Source organism: Gopherus evgoodei, chromosome 9 (assembly GCF_007399415.2).
Source record: "Gopherus evgoodei ecotype Sinaloan lineage chromosome 9, rGopEvg1_v1.p, whole genome shotgun sequence".
NCBI lineage: Eukaryota > Metazoa > Chordata > Testudines > Testudinidae > Gopherus > Gopherus evgoodei.
In genome coordinates, this window is record NC_044330.1 from 106,429,190 (window position 1) to 106,445,907 (window position 16,718).

The 16,718-nt window shown below is 44.8% G+C and overlaps 1 protein-coding gene across 1 annotated transcript; it reads right to left on the minus strand.

Moving 5' to 3' along the window:
* Positions 1–9,480: 9,480 nt before the first annotated feature.
* AGTR2 (angiotensin II receptor type 2) lies at positions 9,481–15,725 on the minus strand. Its single transcript, XM_030575288.1, has 2 exons — positions 15,487–15,725; positions 9,481–11,181 (listed from the first exon to the last, which is right to left on the minus strand). Exon 2 carries the CDS (start codon positions 11,167–11,169, stop codon positions 9,979–9,981), a length of 1,191 nt encoding a protein of 396 aa, XP_030431148.1. The 5' UTR covers positions 11,170–11,181; positions 15,487–15,725; the 3' UTR covers positions 9,481–9,978.
* Between the last annotated feature and the right edge of the window lie 993 nt (positions 15,726–16,718).

Consider the following 16,718-nt stretch of genomic DNA (forward strand, 5'->3'; position numbering starts at 1 on the left):
GAGCTACTCAGTGTGAGTAAAGGTCACAGAATCTAGGCCACAGTGAATAGCGCTGGCATTTCATTATTCATCAACGCCCGTAACTCGCCTCGAAAGAGCAGCAGTGTAAAGCCAAACAGGCTCAGCATGCACCCACTCAGCTACGCAGATCTCCAGCCAATGACAGAGCCATCCCAATGACAGTACCACAAGCACTGCAGGGGACAGGACTAAGGATCCAAAACAACACTGACAAATTGGAGAACTGGTCTGCAGTCAACAAGATAAAAGTCAGTAAAGACAAGTGCCAAGTACTTCACTTAGGCAGGAAAAATCCAGTGACAAACCAGGGACTAACCGGCTAGGCAGTCGAACTGCCAGAAAGGATTATTAACTAGGGTTGTATGTAAGCCATGGGGGGCCATTGTCCCTCTCTGCTCAGCAGTGGTGAGGCCCCAGCTGGAGTAATGTGTCCAGTGCTGGGTCCCATGCTTTAGGAAAGAGGTGGATAAATTGGAGAGAGTCCACAGGAGAGCAACAAAAGTATTAAACTGTTTAGAAACCTATGAGGAAAGGTTAAAAGACTGGGCATGTTTAGTCTTGAGAAAAGACAACTGAGGGAGAACTGATCACAGTCTTCAAATATGTTTTGAATTGTTATGAAGAGAATGGTGATCAATTGTTCTCCACATCCGCTGAAGGTAGCACAAGTAGTAATGGGCTTAATCTGCAGCAAGGGAAATTTAGGTTAGATGTTTGGGAAAACTTTCGCTCGGGATAGTTAAGCTCCGGACTAGACTTCCAAGGGAGCTTGTGGAATCCCCATCATTGGAGGTTAAGACCAGGTTGGACAAATACCTGTCAGGGCTGGTCTAGGCTTACGTAGTCCTGCTTCAGCTCCGGGGGCTGGACTTGATGACCTCTTGAGGTCCTTCCCACCCTACGTATCTGTGATTCTATATTGCACAGCGTCATTCGCTATCACCGCCTCATCAACGTAAGGAAACAGACCTGCAGCATGCTGCTTCATTCTTCTCTAAAAGGAACTGAGATTCTGGGTCCATGTGTGTCTGCTGGCTGTTTTCTGCCTTCCTAACACATTGCAAAGTGCCAAGTTCCTAGGCACATACTAAACTTGATTGTCTTGATGGACCACAGTCCTCAATGTTTTGTCTAAGCAATCATCCAGCATTCCAAGCACTGAATTCTATACCATGTCTTCATATTTTCACTGCATAGTCCACTGGAAGGCTCTGCATTATCTGATTAACTGAGTTTCTGAATGTCACTAGATGTAAGAATTTCCACACAATAACTTTGAAATGCCAAGTGTTGTGTGAAATATTTGCAATAAATCAGTAGGGCTGAGGATTACTCTCAGATCCGGGTGACCAGAGTGTGAATTGCACATAGCAGTCAAGGCCTAAATCACAGTTTAAAACACTGTATGGGGGGAAAAAACGTTTCCAAAGACCAGGCTTCAGTTTTGGTTAAACTCAAGAGTTCAAATGATAGGTGCATTCCTGCCATCTTGTGGCAAAACGGTATAGAAAACTCTGGTATTCTGTTTCAAATTGTGAATAAAAGATGCAGGCTTCTGGCAAAGCGGTGACAAATCATTGTTAGAGACTGAAAATCCCAGTTTCATCTACACCAACTAGAAAAGACAGACTTTGCATCCGATGCCCTGGATAAACTCCTATTGTGAAGTGGCAGAATGGAGGATAACAGCAAAGCCAAAGAATTGTGGACAACACAACGGAAGTAGAAATAATGTTTTATTTATAGGATTCCCTCTCCCATCTTCATTTGCACACTGTCTATAATATGACTAGTATGGCATCTCTCGCTTTTGTTATGCCCATTACATAAATGTACAACTCTACAATATTCAGTTGCATCCTACTTTATATCGCCAATAAACCTTCATACGTATCTATTTTTAATTCAGGTTTCCCATTTCTCTTTCATGTTGGGGATGTACCATACAGTTTGGCTCACACTTCTCTATATTTTCTCTTTTAGCCTCAGGGAAGATTCCCATACTGTGTCTTGTTTCTCTCTCATGTCAGTTTGGCATCTGCATTTGATACGTAACATTTGAACTATAGCAGTTCATTTGGTTCTGGTGGATTTTCTTGTATTTACTGTAAAAAACAATCAAATGTTTGAACTTAACATTCTTAAAACAAGCCCCAGGCTGAATCTTGGCATCCCTCAGCCAGGCGTCTTTGCCTTAAAGATACAGCTTGTAGCACTGTAAACTTTTGTTTGCTTAAACTTGGGAACTGCTGGTTGTCAGCTGGGAGGAGTGAGCTTTGTATATTCATCTGGATCCCATTCTAAGCTGGTAGATTTAAGAGCCCCAAGTCACCTCAGCGTTACTTCAATTTCATGCCAGTGTAACACTATTGAAATTAATGGAGTTGCACTGGTAACTTATACCATTAGATACAAACTTTGTCTTGGCATGTAGCATCAGATACAAATGGTGTGTCAAACTAGAAAGCTACAGAAAGTATCACGCAGAACTGTGATCATGCCCCTTAAAAACGCCTCTCAAATTTCAAAGGGAGTGAATGTATAGGGGGTCTATGGAAACTCCTCTAAAAAGCTATTGTTTTGTTTTTTTTTAAAGTTATGCACTTCATACAGAATTTTTAAACCACCCTACAGAATTCCTTAAATAGCCTCAGCCTAGCATTCTAGTGTAAATATCCTGCAGGAACAATATTCTTGGTACTGTTATAAGATTTTTCCAGCAGAGACAGTAGGAGCAAATAGAGGGACACTCTCTTGAAAACAGCCAACCCAGCTAAGAGGAAAAAAATGAACTCTGACGTCCCCAGAGTCTTTGCTCCAGGCCTCAAAGTGTTTCACCCAAGACCGAGGCAGGTGTCCATCGAAGACTATGCCTATGTCTTGTGCTACTAACTCTGGGCTAGACTGCCAAAGGGATCTCCCCTGAATTTGCCATCTCTTCTCTTTGACCAAAACACAGAGAGGCCAAAGTTCTACAAGCCCCTTTTACCACAACTCAAAACCGTCCTGCCCGCATCAGCATCTCCTGGGAGATGTGGCAATTGAAACAGGTAAGTAGATGAGGCGCTGAGGTTCCCGGCCTGGTGACATAGCTGTCACTCAATCATATAACTCACTGAGAACTCTGTGCAATGGTTTGGCTCCTCAGCCACTTCAGGGGGATTTCCGGGTGCTCAGCCAGGATCAAGCCCATTGTTGTGAAATCTAAGCTCTGTGGACTGCCACTGATTTTCATTTCACTTGGATGTGGGTCTGATAAATGCACCAATGTGTTGCCAGCACACAGCTGTCTCCCATCTCAGTTCGTGATGTCTGGGTTCTGGAAGACACCCTGCCAGTCTTGGTAGTTAGAGCGGAACTGGAACAATTCATTGGTCATGTCTGCCAACAGTAGGAAATGGCAGAGATGCCTTAGGGGAGAAGTGCTGCTGACTGCTAAAGTCAGAGGCTAACAAGAGTAGTAATCTCCAGTTCTCAAGAGTAGATAGTTCTGCAGACTGAGCAGGAAACCAGGGGGTTTCCCCTGCAGAATTTTCCATGGGAAAAATTCCCTTTCAAAGTTTTTCCATTGTAAAATTTTGCTTTTCTGCAAGACACTTTGAAATGAAAATGCAGGATACATCTAAATTCCCCCCTTTCAGTTCAAAACATCAAACCACGTGGAAAAGTGTTTTTCCCTCACTCTCCTTTTTTCCTCCCCTTTTCCAGTGGGGGAAAAGGGGAAAGTAGAAATTGGAAGGAAATGGGAGGGGGGCACTGTCATAAACAGATAGCTAAGGGTTAATGTCTCTTTCACCTGGAAAGGGGTAACAAAAAACACCTGACCAGAGGACCAATCAAGAAACAAGACTTTTTCAAATCTGGGTGGAGGGAAGTTTTGGGTGTGAGTTCTTTGTTCTTGGTCTGTTCCCTCTCTCGGCTCTGAGAGTGATTTTTCTGTCTCCAGGCTTTCTAATTTTCTGTTTCCAAGTTGTAAGTACAAGGATAGTAAGACAATAGGTTTATATTGTTTTTCTTTTGTATTTACATGTGTGTAGTTACTGGAATGTTTTAAAATGTATTCTTTTTGAATAAGGCTGTTTATTCATTTTTTTCCTTTAAGCAATTGACCCTGTATATTGTCACCTTGATACAGAGCCTATTTTTAATGTACTTTTCTTTCTTTTTATATAAAGCTTTCTTTTTAAGACCTGTTGGAGTTTTTCTTTAGTGGGGACTCCAGGGAATTGAGTCTGCAGCTCACCAGGGAATTGGTGGGAGGAAGAAGTCAGGGGGAAAATCTCTTTGTGTTAGATTTACTAAGCCTGACTTTGCATACCCTCTGGGTGAGGAGAGAGAGATTAGATCTCTCTCGGTACTTGTGTTTCCAGGACTGGAAGCAGGGAATCTCCTAGGGTCGTCCAGGGAGGGGAGCCTGGGAGGAAGTAACAAGGAAACAAGGGGAGGGGGTTATTTCCCTTTGTTGTAAGACTCAAGGCATCTGAGTCTGGGGGTCCCCCAGGGAAGGTTTTGGGGAGACCACAGTGAGCTAGGCACTGTATAATTCCTAGCTGGTGGCAGCAATTACCAGGTCCAAGATGGTAACTAAGCTTGGAGGTTTTCATGCTAACACCCATATTTTGGATGCTAAGGTCCAGATCTGGGAAAAAATGTTATGACAGGCACTATAATAGCAACATCAAATGGAAAACTGAAATTTCAGGGTTTCCAAAACCAAAATGAAATTGCATTTTAAGTAAAAGCAAAATGATTTTTGTGGTTGTTCTTGTTTCAAAAAGTTGCTTTGAAACAAACAAACAATTTGGATTTTTCCTATTTGAAAAACTGCAGAAATCAACATTTTCTTGCCAACAATGCTGATTGTGACAAAATCACATTTTCCAACAGAAAGTTAGCCTGTGCTGATTTCAATCTGTGGGGTTACCTGTGCAGGAGGTTAACAGGCTGCAGGAGCAACCAGTGACAAACAAGAGTGCAGGTTTGATTATCCATCTCTGGGCAGAGAGAAGCTGTGTGATCTTTACTGCTCCTTTCCCTTGAATTTCAGAGAGGCAGGTGCTCACTAACAGCAAGAGATGGTGCATCATCATAATCCAGACTGGAGGAAACAATACCTTAAGTACACCTGGGTTGCTGGCATGGGAGAAGAAAGGCTGCAAACATCCATCCAAGCACAGGTAGACAAATGCACACATGCTCATCACTGCTATATGGCCTTCCAAAAGCAGCCCCCATGCACTAGGCATGGAGGTACAGGACAAAATTTTCCACAGGAAAATGTCACTTTTCATCAGTTTTTAGCTGGAAGAATCAAAATGGAAACTTGTCAATTTTGATCAAAATGAAACAATTCATGATCAAACTGCAATTTTTTCTTTGAACATTCCCAGCCCGGAACTCGTCGGAATGTTTTGTTTGGTGAAGGTTTTGGGTTGCTTGGTCTTTCCTTCCACTTTGGAATGGGAAGGGATTTTCAAGGCCAACATTTCCCACAAACGGGAACACCACCCAACAGGATTTAGACCCAAAGGAAAGGCAAACTAGCCTCTGGTCTGAGCCATCTGAGATCACCTCCTCTATTTCCCCTTCCCACCATCACCACCAAGATCTGAGCTGGCTGAGTTCTGGAGAAAAGGACCTAGGGGTTACAGTGGATGAGAAGCTGGAAATGAGTCAGCAGTGTGCCCATGTTACCAAGAAGGCAAATGGCATATTGGGCTGCATTAGTAGGAACATTACCAGCAGATCGAAGGAAGTGATTATTCCCCTCTATTTGGCACTGATGAGGCCATATCTGGAGTATTGCATCCAGATTTGGGCCCCCCACTACAGAAGGATGTGGACAAATTGGAACGAGTCCAGCGGAAGGCAATGAAAATGACTAGGGGGCTGGAGCACATGACTTATGAGGAGAGGCTGAGGGAACTGGGATTATTTAGTCTGCAGAAGAGAAGAATGAGGGGGGATTTGATAGCAGCCTTCAACTACCTGAAAGGGGGTTCCAAAGAGGATGGAGCTCAGCTGTTCTCAGTGGTGGCAGATGACAGAACAAGGAGTAATGGTCTCAAGTTGCAGTGGGGGAGGTTTAGGTTGGATATTAGGAAAAACGTTTTCACTAGGAGGGTGGTGAAGCACTGGAATGGGTTCCCTGGGGAGATGGTGGAATCTTCTTCCTTAGAGGTTTTTAAGGTCAGGCTTGACATAGCCCTGGCTGGGATGATTTAGTTGGGGTTGGTCCTGCTTTGAGCAGAGGGTTGGACTAGATGACCTCCTGAGGCCCCTTCCAACCCCGATAGTCTGATTCTATGATTTGCTCTGTCTCCATGACCAGATGAAGAGCAGCAGCAGCCAGAGATCGCTGTGCAATCTGACCACACACAGGGCTACGCCCAACTCGACAGTGGCCCAGAACAGCTGGAGGGCCTGGTTCATGGACAGCTGCCTAGCCACAAAATCCCCCTGAATCCTCCCCAAGAAAGCAAGCTCTGGGCCTACCAACAAAGCTGGCCACAGCAAGCGCAGGCTTCAGGGATTTGTCGTTTGAATGCTTTGGGGTTCATGCACATCCACAGAGGGAAGCCTCAGGTTACACTAAAATGTAATCGCTTTTATGGGGAAAGATTTCCGCAATCAGGCCATTCATTTCCCTTTACGACAGCTTGGCTGTGTCTCAGCCCATGTGGGCCGGGCTGCAGGGAGGCGTGTCCACATAACACAAGCCAGCTGGGGGTGGCAAGAAATATTCTTGTCTGAAATAAATCAAGAGGAAATGGACAAGCTTGCTGAGTGGGCGCCAAGACATGCTCAGGCTTGATGGCCTCTCAGGGAGAACACACTGTACTAAACATTGCTGTCGTGTTGTGTACAGTATGCAAACAAGTCACTTACTCACAGTGCCTGTGCCCATTAATGACTGTTCCCGGCCTTTGCTTTGCTCAGCTCAGCTGCACGGCCAGGATGTCCCACTGGAGGTTTGTGCAGTTCATGAAAGCAAACGGGAGAGCAGTGCAGTTTGGAGCAGGAAACTGGAAATCGAGGTTTGCAGTGCTGGTGAGGACAGAGCCAGACCCTGCGAGATAGAATAGCATACAAACACCACAACTCTGCCCATCTAGGGGGGAACACGGTGAAATCCCCGCATACAACTCCCCCAGGCTCTCCCTTCCAATACGGGGAGATACGGAGTTGAGACACAAATTTATCAAAGGAGGGGAGGGTTCTCCCCTCAAACCCCTGTCCCAAGGGATCTGCCAGAGACCCTTAGCCTCTGCACTGGCTCTGGGGTCCCTGCCCCCAATCTTTGGCTACCCCTCAGACTTCTCTATGGGAGGGCCCCCACAGGGTGTAAGTACTATCACCCCAAGGGATAGGTCCATGCACATCCCCCTCATCCGCCTTTCATGCACCCTCGCCACTCAGGGATCCCCAGCTCCACAGAGCAGCAGAGAGGAATTGATGCAGAGGCAGCTTGACCATCTTTGTGCATGGGCCTGAGGAGATCCATGTGCCGAAGGACCCCTTTCCCACCCAGGAGCTAATCCCTAGGGCCCCGGGCTATTTATTTTGTCCTGCTCTCGTGCTCCTACTAAACCCAGCATTCTAACCCACAGCTGGTAGCTGCCCTTCAGCAACAAAAGTGATTAAGAGAATGGAGCAGCTTCCATATGAGGGGAGATTAGAAAGTCTGGGACTGTTCAGCTTGGAAAAGAGATGACTAAGCAGGGATACGATAGAGGTCTATACAATCATGACTGCTGGGGAGCAAGTGAAAGTGTTATTTACCCCTTCACATAGCATGAGAACCAGGGTCATCCAGTGAAATAAGTAAGGCAGCAGGATTAAAGCAAAGAAAAGGAAGCACTTCTTCACGCAGCGCATGGTCAACCTGTGGAACTCACTGCCAGGGGATGTTGTGAGGGCCAAAACTATAACTGGATTCAAAAAAAGAATTGGATAAACTCATGGAGGATAGGCCCAGCTCCCGGTTTTACCCAGCTTGGTCAGGGATGCAACCCCACGTCTGAGTGTCCCTAGGCCTCTGACTGCCAGTTGCTGGGACTGGATGACAGGGGACAGATCACTGATGATTGCCCTGTTCTGTTCATTCCCTCTAAGCATGTGTCGTTGGGAGACAGGATACTGGGCTAGATGGACCATGGTCTGACCCAGTGTGGCCGTTCTTAAGTTCTTAATCTCCATGCAGCTGCAGAAACAAAGAGTGCAATCAGCCTGCAGGGGGAAATGAATATCCTTGACAGCAGGAGCTCCTCCACTGAATTCCACCCTCTATGGCACACACATAATTCCATTGGGTTACAGCCTATCGTGGGTGCAACTGAGGGCAGAAACTGGCCCTCGGTGCTTATAAATTACCCCTACCATATCTGTGTAGCAGATAAGTCGCATCCCCTCCACAGCTCCCGACAGAGCTGTGCAAATCACCAGAGGGAGTAATAGAACCCCAGGCTGTGTTTGTTAATCTGCTGCAGGGGGAGTTTCCACTTGGCTGCTGCTGGGTCACACACAGAGGTTGCCAGTAATTATTTGCATATGACTACAGATTTCAGTGTAGCTGGATTTAAATGTGGGGCACAGAACAATTCTCAGTCCAAACAACTTTTTGGTTTGGCCTCTGCAAGCAGGCAGCGAGACTGCAGGCAGAATGCAGTGCTTGTAAAGGGGGCCACACTGACCAGACGTATGACTCTAATGCTGAGAGCAGAGGCTGTGGAGGGGTCCATTCACATTTCTAGTGTGTAATTGCGGATTCATTCAGGGCTTGGCCTCTCTGCTCAGAACAAGAAAGGTGCCAAATATTGCCCCGAACTACTGACCTTGCAAAGGGTGACAGTATCCGTTCCATGACCCTGTCCCTTTAAATACCAGGCAATTATCTGAATATGATTATTTGTGTGGCTGTAGCTCCACTCTGGGTTTCAGAAATTGCCGAGCAATTAACTGCCAGAATCAACCAGGGCCCCGCTCGTTCCTGGAGCAGGTCAGAACATTTCTGAGAACATGAAATCTTGGCTGACCCAAAATGTTTCCTATAGCTGTATCTGTTCTATGATGGGTCAGACTCACAGACTGATGTCTAGGGCGATGGCCTGGGAGCCCCACTTGCTGCTCTGCCTGATTCTGAGTGACCTGAGATAGAAAACTGCTCTCAGTTAAGAAGATCAGGAACTTATGTCTCCCACATCCCAGCCTGCGACCCCCAACCACCAGGCTGTAGAGCAGGTATGTGTCTCTTTCTCCTCCCCAAAAGCTTTCCTGAATCAAAAGGTTCCCCTCCAACACTAGATATTTCAGCAGTTCTGGCTTGGGGACAGTGTTCGAAAGGTTTTGGTTTTGATCCAATTACTGTCTATTTGCTGCAATGGTCCCAGAACCAAACAAACAGGAAATAAGTCCAGTGTTTTCAAAACGTGTGGGGAGAGTTCTTTCAGAACGCATAAATAATCTCATCTTTTAATCAAGTACTTTCACTAAATGAAATACAGAACAAAATCTTTTCTTACAAACAGGTACAGTAATATCTGTAATTTACTCATTTTATAACACGATTGACAGCTTTTTATCAGGACAAACTCTTTCAGGAAGACATTTTAATGAGGGGTGTAATATTCAAATTCTTCTCTGTTGCACAGTCTTTTAGTAGCATTATTTTTGGTCATCCTTTCCTATGTAGTATTAAACTGCATTCACGTGCCCCCAGCTACATACAATCTTATAATTTTAAAATGTCGTGTATAGGTTTATTTTACATATATTACACCTTATGTAAAAATTCTACATTCATTGCTCTTTGCCAAAAGGCAGGTAAAGTAGATGAACAGGTACATTAAAATAAATTCTCCTTTGAACATATTGTACCTGGAAAATGGAAGAAAAAAAGAAGAATAGTGTTTTGGCATTAATAGCATCCAGATGCCCCAAAGAAACCCTGTTTGCTACCTACAGTGTTGGTTTACAGTTCAGTCTTTCTTTGTCACAGCCCCCAGGGGCCTCGGCATCTTTAAGATAACTCTTTTTTCTTGAAGAAGAGTTTTGTCTGCTGCTGTTAAACTGATAGACTCGCAGCTTAAACAGATGTTGGAGCTTCTCCTGGAACTGGTGTCCAATGAAACAGTACAACAAAGGGTTGATGCAACTGTTTGCAAATCCCAGGCAGATTCCAAAAGGGAAAGTAGTGTCGATGACTGTTGTAATGTCACAGTTATCAATGATGTTCATCTGAGCCAGGGCATCCAAAAAGGTTAAAATGTGGAATGGAAGCCAGCAGATTAAGAAAGCCACAACAACTGTAGCCACCAGTTTCAAGACTTTGTCTCTTTTTTGTTTGTTTTTCCTAAATTCCCGTGCTTTCATTAAGTGCATCCAGATCCACACGTAGCATGTGGCTATGACAATTAAAGGAATCAAAAAGCCAAGAGTGTTTTTCATTAAGGCTGTTCCAGCAGACCACTTTGCATACTTCTTGTAGGGAAAAGCCATAATGCAAGCATTCACCCCCAAGCTTTCAATGAAGGACGTGTCACGGAAATAAAACGTGGGCAGGGAAGACAAACAAGCCAGGCCCCAGACAAGCAATGCTATCAGTGAAGCTTGTTGCAGTGTTCTCTTTTGAGATCGAATAGGATAGACAATAGCCCGGTACCGGTCCATGCTCATGCAGGTGATGAAAAATATACTTGCAAACATGCTCAGAGACAGAACGGAACTTGAAATTTTGCACATCACAGATCCAAAAAGCCAGTTGTATCCGTAGGCATAGTAGGCTGCCCAAAAGGGAAGTGTGGCTAGGCACAACAAATCGGCCATGGCCAGGTTGAAAATGTAAATATTAGCAATGGTTTTCGGGCCGTGATGGCGGCAGAGAACCACAACCACCACACTGTTGCCAGCAAGCCCAAGGACAAAGATAACGCAATAGAGCACCGGAATCAGTGTAAATTGATAATCTGAATATAGAAGTGGACAGGTAGAGGGAGACATTTGCTCAGTCGATACGTTTGTAGTGGAGGAATGTACATCTTGAAGAGTTTCTTCCGTAGTGTTGAGCCTGGAGTAATTACTATACATCTCGGGTATTGGGGAGGAGATATTCACTGCTAGAAATTCTCGTGCTAGAGACACCTTGATCATCACCTTGTTCACCTGCAGATAGAAAACCAGTGTGAGAGTCAAACAAGGCCTACAAAATCACCTTTGCTATTCTCAGCAAAGAGTCCTGTGGCACCTTATAGACTAACAGATGTTTTGGAGCATGAGCTTTCGTGGGTGAATACCCACTTCGTCGGAGGCATATAGTGGAAATTTCCAGGGGCAGGTATATATATGCAGGCAAGCTAGAGATAATGAGGTAGTTCAATCAGGGAGTATGAGGCCCTGTTCTAGCAGTTGAGGTGTGAAAACCAAGGGAGGAGAAACTGGTTCTGTAGCTGGCAAGCCATTCACAGTCTTTGTTTAATCTTGAGCTGATGGTGTCAAATTTGCAGATGAACTGAAGCTCAGCAGTTTCTCTTTGAAGTCTGGTCCTGAAGTTTTTTTGCTGCAGGATGGCCACCTTAAGGTCTGCTATAGTGTGGCCAGGGAGGTTGAAGTGCTCTCCTACAGGTTTTTGTATATTGCCATTCCTAATATCTGATTTGTGTCCATTTATCCTTTTCCGTAGAGACTGTCCAGTTTGGCCGATGTACATAGCAGAGGGGCATTGCTGGCATATTATGACGTATATTACATTGATGGACGTGCAGGTGAATGAACCGGTGATGGTGTGGCTGATCTGTTAGGTCCTGTGATGGTGTTGCTGGTGTAGATATGTGGGCAGAGTTGGCATCGAGGTTTGTTGCATGGATTGGTTCCTGAGCTAGAGTTACTATGGTGCGGTGTGCAGTTACTGGTGAGAATATGTTTCAGGTTGGCAGGTTGTCTGTGGGCGAGGACTGGCCTGCCACCCAAGGCCTGTGAAAGTGTGAGATCATTGTCCAGGATGGGTTGTAGGTCCCTGATGATGCGTTGGAGAGGTTTTAGCTGGGAACTGTATGTGATGGCCTATGCCAACTCTGCCCACATATCTACACCAGTTACACCATCACAGGACCTAACCAGATCAGCCACACCATCACCGGTTCATTCACCTGCACGTTCACCAATGTAATATACGCCACCATATGCCAGCAATGCCCCTCTGCTATGTATATAGGCCAGACCGGACAGTCCCTACGGAGAAGGATAAATGGACACAAATCAGATATTAGGAATGGCAATATACAAAAACCTGTAGGAGAACACTTCAACCTCCCTGGCCACACTATAGCAGACCTTAAGGTGGCCATCCTGCAGCAAAAAAACTTCAGGACCAGACTTCAAAGACAAACTGCTGAGCTTCAGTTCATCTGCAAATTTGACACCATCAGCTCAAGATTAAACAAAGACTGTGAATGGCTTGCCAGCTACAAAACCAGTTTCTCCTCCCTTGGTTTTCACACCTCAACTGTTAGAACAGGGCCTCATCCTCCCTGATTGAACCAACCTTGTTATCTTTAGCTTGCTTGCATATATATACCTGCCCCTGGAAATTTCCACTACATGCATCCGACGAAGTGGGTATTCACCCACGATAGCTCATGCTCCAAAACGTCTGTTAGTCTATAAGGTGCCACAGGATTCTTTGCCGCTTTTACAGATCCAGACTAACACGGCCGCCCCTCTGATACTTTGCTATTCTCAGAACTTCTATCCCAATGACAGGGTACAATTAGCTCCAAAGAGAGGTGATGGCACGTCCTAATTAGGCCTAGCAAAGGGATGAGCGTCTGGGTTTTTTCTGAGATTCTGAGGAGGTTCTTGCTGTGGGCAGCAGAAAGGAAAGCCCATTGATTCAGGACAAGTCCCAGGCTGGGTTTTTCCTGATTCTCTTCTCCATGTGCTCATCCTGTTTCCCATCTTTCTCACAGCTGACATTCTCTGCATGTCCATGCAAAGAGCTCACAGCGCTTTACAGACATTCATCTCACCTCCCAACCACCCCACAAGTGAGGCAAAGCTCCATTTCATGGAGTGGGCCATTAAGGCATAGAGAAAGCTACAAAGCTTGCAAATGTCACACAATGACTAGTGCAAATCAGGGAATAGAACCCAGGTCTCCTGTCTCCCAGTGCTGTGTATTCACTGGGAGAGAAGAACATGTCAGGGAAGCAAGGACCTGATCCTGCTCCCAATGAAGTCTGTGGAAGTTTAGTCATTGGAGTGTAGTGGGAGCAGGACTGGCCTTCAGTTCCGTAATACAACGCAGGAGCAGCTACAACACATAGCCACGAATAGAGGAGTAAAGACAGAGCTCAGTCACACATCTTTTGGGGACTTGCTTCATGTGAAATTTCAATTCAGCGTTCATTACATGTGCACAACAAGCAGAGCATTAGTCACATTGTATATTGGAATTGGAAAAGGTTCAGAAAAGGGCAACAAAAATGATTGGGGTAGGGAACGGCTTCTGTATGAGGAGAAATTTATAAGACTGGGACTTTTCAGCTTGGAAAAGAGACGACTAAGAGGGGGATATGATTCAGGTCTATAAAATCATGACTGGTGTGGAGAAAGTAAGTAAGGAAGTGTTATTTACTCCTTCTCATATCAGAAGAACTAGGAGTCACCAAATGAAATTAATAGGCAGCAGGTTTAAAACAAACCAAAGGAAGTATTTTTTCACACAACACACAGTCAATTTGTGGAATTCCTTGCCAAAGGATGTTGTGAAGGCCAAAAGATGTTGTGTATAACAAGGTTCAAAAAAGAACTAGATACATTTATGAAGGATGGGTCCATCGATGACTATTAGCCAGGATGGGTAGGGATGGTGTCCCTAGAAACTGTTTGCCAGAATCTGGAAAGGAGCAATAGGGGATGGATCCAGGGGCGGCTCTAGGTATTTTGCCACCCCAAGCATAGCAGGCAGGCTGCCTTCGGCAGCTTGCCTGCAGGAGGTCCCTGGTCCTGCAGATTTGGTGGGAAGCCTGTGGGAGGTCCGCCGAAGCTGCGGGACCAGTGGACCCTCCGCAAGCATGCCGCCGAAGGCAACCTGCCTGCCGCCCTCGCGGAAACCGGCAGAGCACCCCCCACGGCATGCCACCCCAAGCACACGCTTGGCGTGCTGGTGCCTGGAGCTGCCCCCGGATGGATCACTTGGTGGTTACCTGTTCTGTTCATTCCCTCTGGGGCACCTGGCATTGGCCACTGTTGGAAGACAGGGCTAGATGGACCTCTGGTCTGATCCCTTATCACAAAGGCCCAGCCGGTCATTCACAAGATGAGTTTGGGAAATTAGTGTCCACATCTCTACTCTGTACAATACAATTAATCCAGTTAGGGAGCAACAGGCCACTACTGTTGCTGCTGTTATACTATTAAGGAAACACCTCTGACTGCAGCCTCAAAGCTTTGGTGACCAATGATTTTCTGTTTAATGCTAGGAGTATCGTACAGAAACAGTCTGTTAACTGGGTTAGATGGATTTTTGGTCCGACTCAGTATGGCCTCTCTCATGTTCTTATGTAAGAGTTTAATGAATAAAAAGGATGTCATTTTGACATTCTAATATGCGTCTTTATGTAAGATAAAACAACACTTACTGCTTGTTTAAATACTCACGGAACCGTTTATATTTATGCTACTAAAAATGCTTGCACGGTATAAATTCAGCCGTTTCAGACCTAGCCGAGGTCTCGGTAAGACACGGGGAGTTTTGACTGTTTAAGGATTGCAGGATCTAGCCCACTGAGATCTAACAATGCTGTTTTATTTAATGAAGGGTGAATGACAGCCTCAGAAAACCTCAATATTTTCTATCATTTTAACAACTTAAGGCAATTCTTCTCATGCATGATCATGTATAGTTTGCACAAAATATTTTAATACTACAGTAAATAATACATTGCCTAGAAAAATCTGGTAAAATGAACTTTTAAATACTCAGTTATCATAATGTAATAAGAATTAAATTGGCAGCAGATGGATGTATCCTAATACATTAGTGCTTCTTCACTTAAAGTCACACACACCGGATCTTAAACTCAGTTTACTGTTAATTAAACAGTTCCTCCACCATGGTGAGGGATTTGTTTTTAATTGTACAGATCACCTTTTTCTCACCTTTTGAAGTGTTGGAAATAGAGCCATGAAGTCTTATCTGTTTGATTTACTCTCAGTAGGACTGTTTTATGTTTACTTTTAGATAAATTGTCATGAACTAGCACCAGCTGTTTCTACATGCTCAGCTGTCTGCACTTCAATGATTCATTTCAGATTTTTTCTTTTCATTTTATATTTTTGTAAGGTATTGTATTTGTATTTGCTATGCTTCCACTTAAAGCAGCATGACACATTGCCTCATGGTAGGTAAAGCAATATATTTTTAACAACATTTTAACAGTAGATAAACAAGAAGTGACTTCCACTTACCTTAAAAATGTCCAAATTCAAGCTGGAGATGGCTATAGAATAACATGGTCCCTTATTCCACTTTCCTTCTAGCAGGCAACATCTCCAGCTCTCTGCTTTCTTTCTGATACATTCTGTTGTCTCCACCAGGAGACTTTAACCTACATAACTCCAGGACTGAAATATGAATGCTTGCCAGTTCGTTGGGTTTTTTTTTTTTTTTTTTGGCAGCAAAAACTGATTGAGAATCCCCCATCCAAGATCATGTGAGTACATGAAGAGGAGAGAAACAAGAACAAAATGAAATTTGCACAAACATATTGAGCTGTTTTGCTAACATAGATAGTGGGTGCCTTATACTAGGGAGGTACACACACACACACACACACACTCTGTAGTTAATGGTTTTGGGGGGAAAATCCCACTTTCTTTAAAGGATTCTCAGTCTTTGACAACAAATTCCAGAGAGCAGTAGATGTTTCTTGTTGTTTCTTTAATAAGCACAAAGTCAACTAAGGGAGTAAAATGTGCAGAAGATAATGGAGACTGTGGGAAGCATGAGGGGAAACTGAGGCGAGCTCACAGTGAGAAAATAATTAATTTGTAAGTGAAGGAAAAACTCAGAGGGCTGCTGCCTTCTGACACACAGTACGGACATACATTACCCAGGTGTCTTAAACCAGGTACATTGCTTGCGAGATGATGCACAAGAGTCTAAGTTTGCAGCAGAGCAAATCCCAGAGCAGAGAGAAGAATCATGCTTCGAGGTAAAGCAGGAACAAGTCCATTGTTTAAAAGCACGGCAGAGCTGTAAGCCTGCGTGTTCAAACCCAGATACAACTCACAGCAAATTGTGTACATGAACATGCTTCTCCATCATTCCCATTTTGTGCTTCTTTTATTTGTACGTTATTTAGCTGAAGATGCTCGTGAAAGAGGATGGGTGCAAGCTAAACATTCACAAGCCCTGTGAACAATTTGTCCTGTTGTTAGAAGTCAGCTTTCCTCTGCCGCCCCAAACATCTCTGCTGGGGCCATGTGACCACTCCTCCCAATGAGAAGGGACACTTGCCATGCAGACAGTGCCCCAGGCCCAATGCTGGACACTGCCTTTAAAAATGCCCAGAGGGCAGAAAGCTCTTCTCTGCCTCAACTGCTCAACGCTGCCCCTGCTGTAGCTTCCCTCATTGCACATGGCCTGCACGACACAGCCCCCACCACCAGCAGTTCTACGTGCCTCTTGCAGCTCCGCA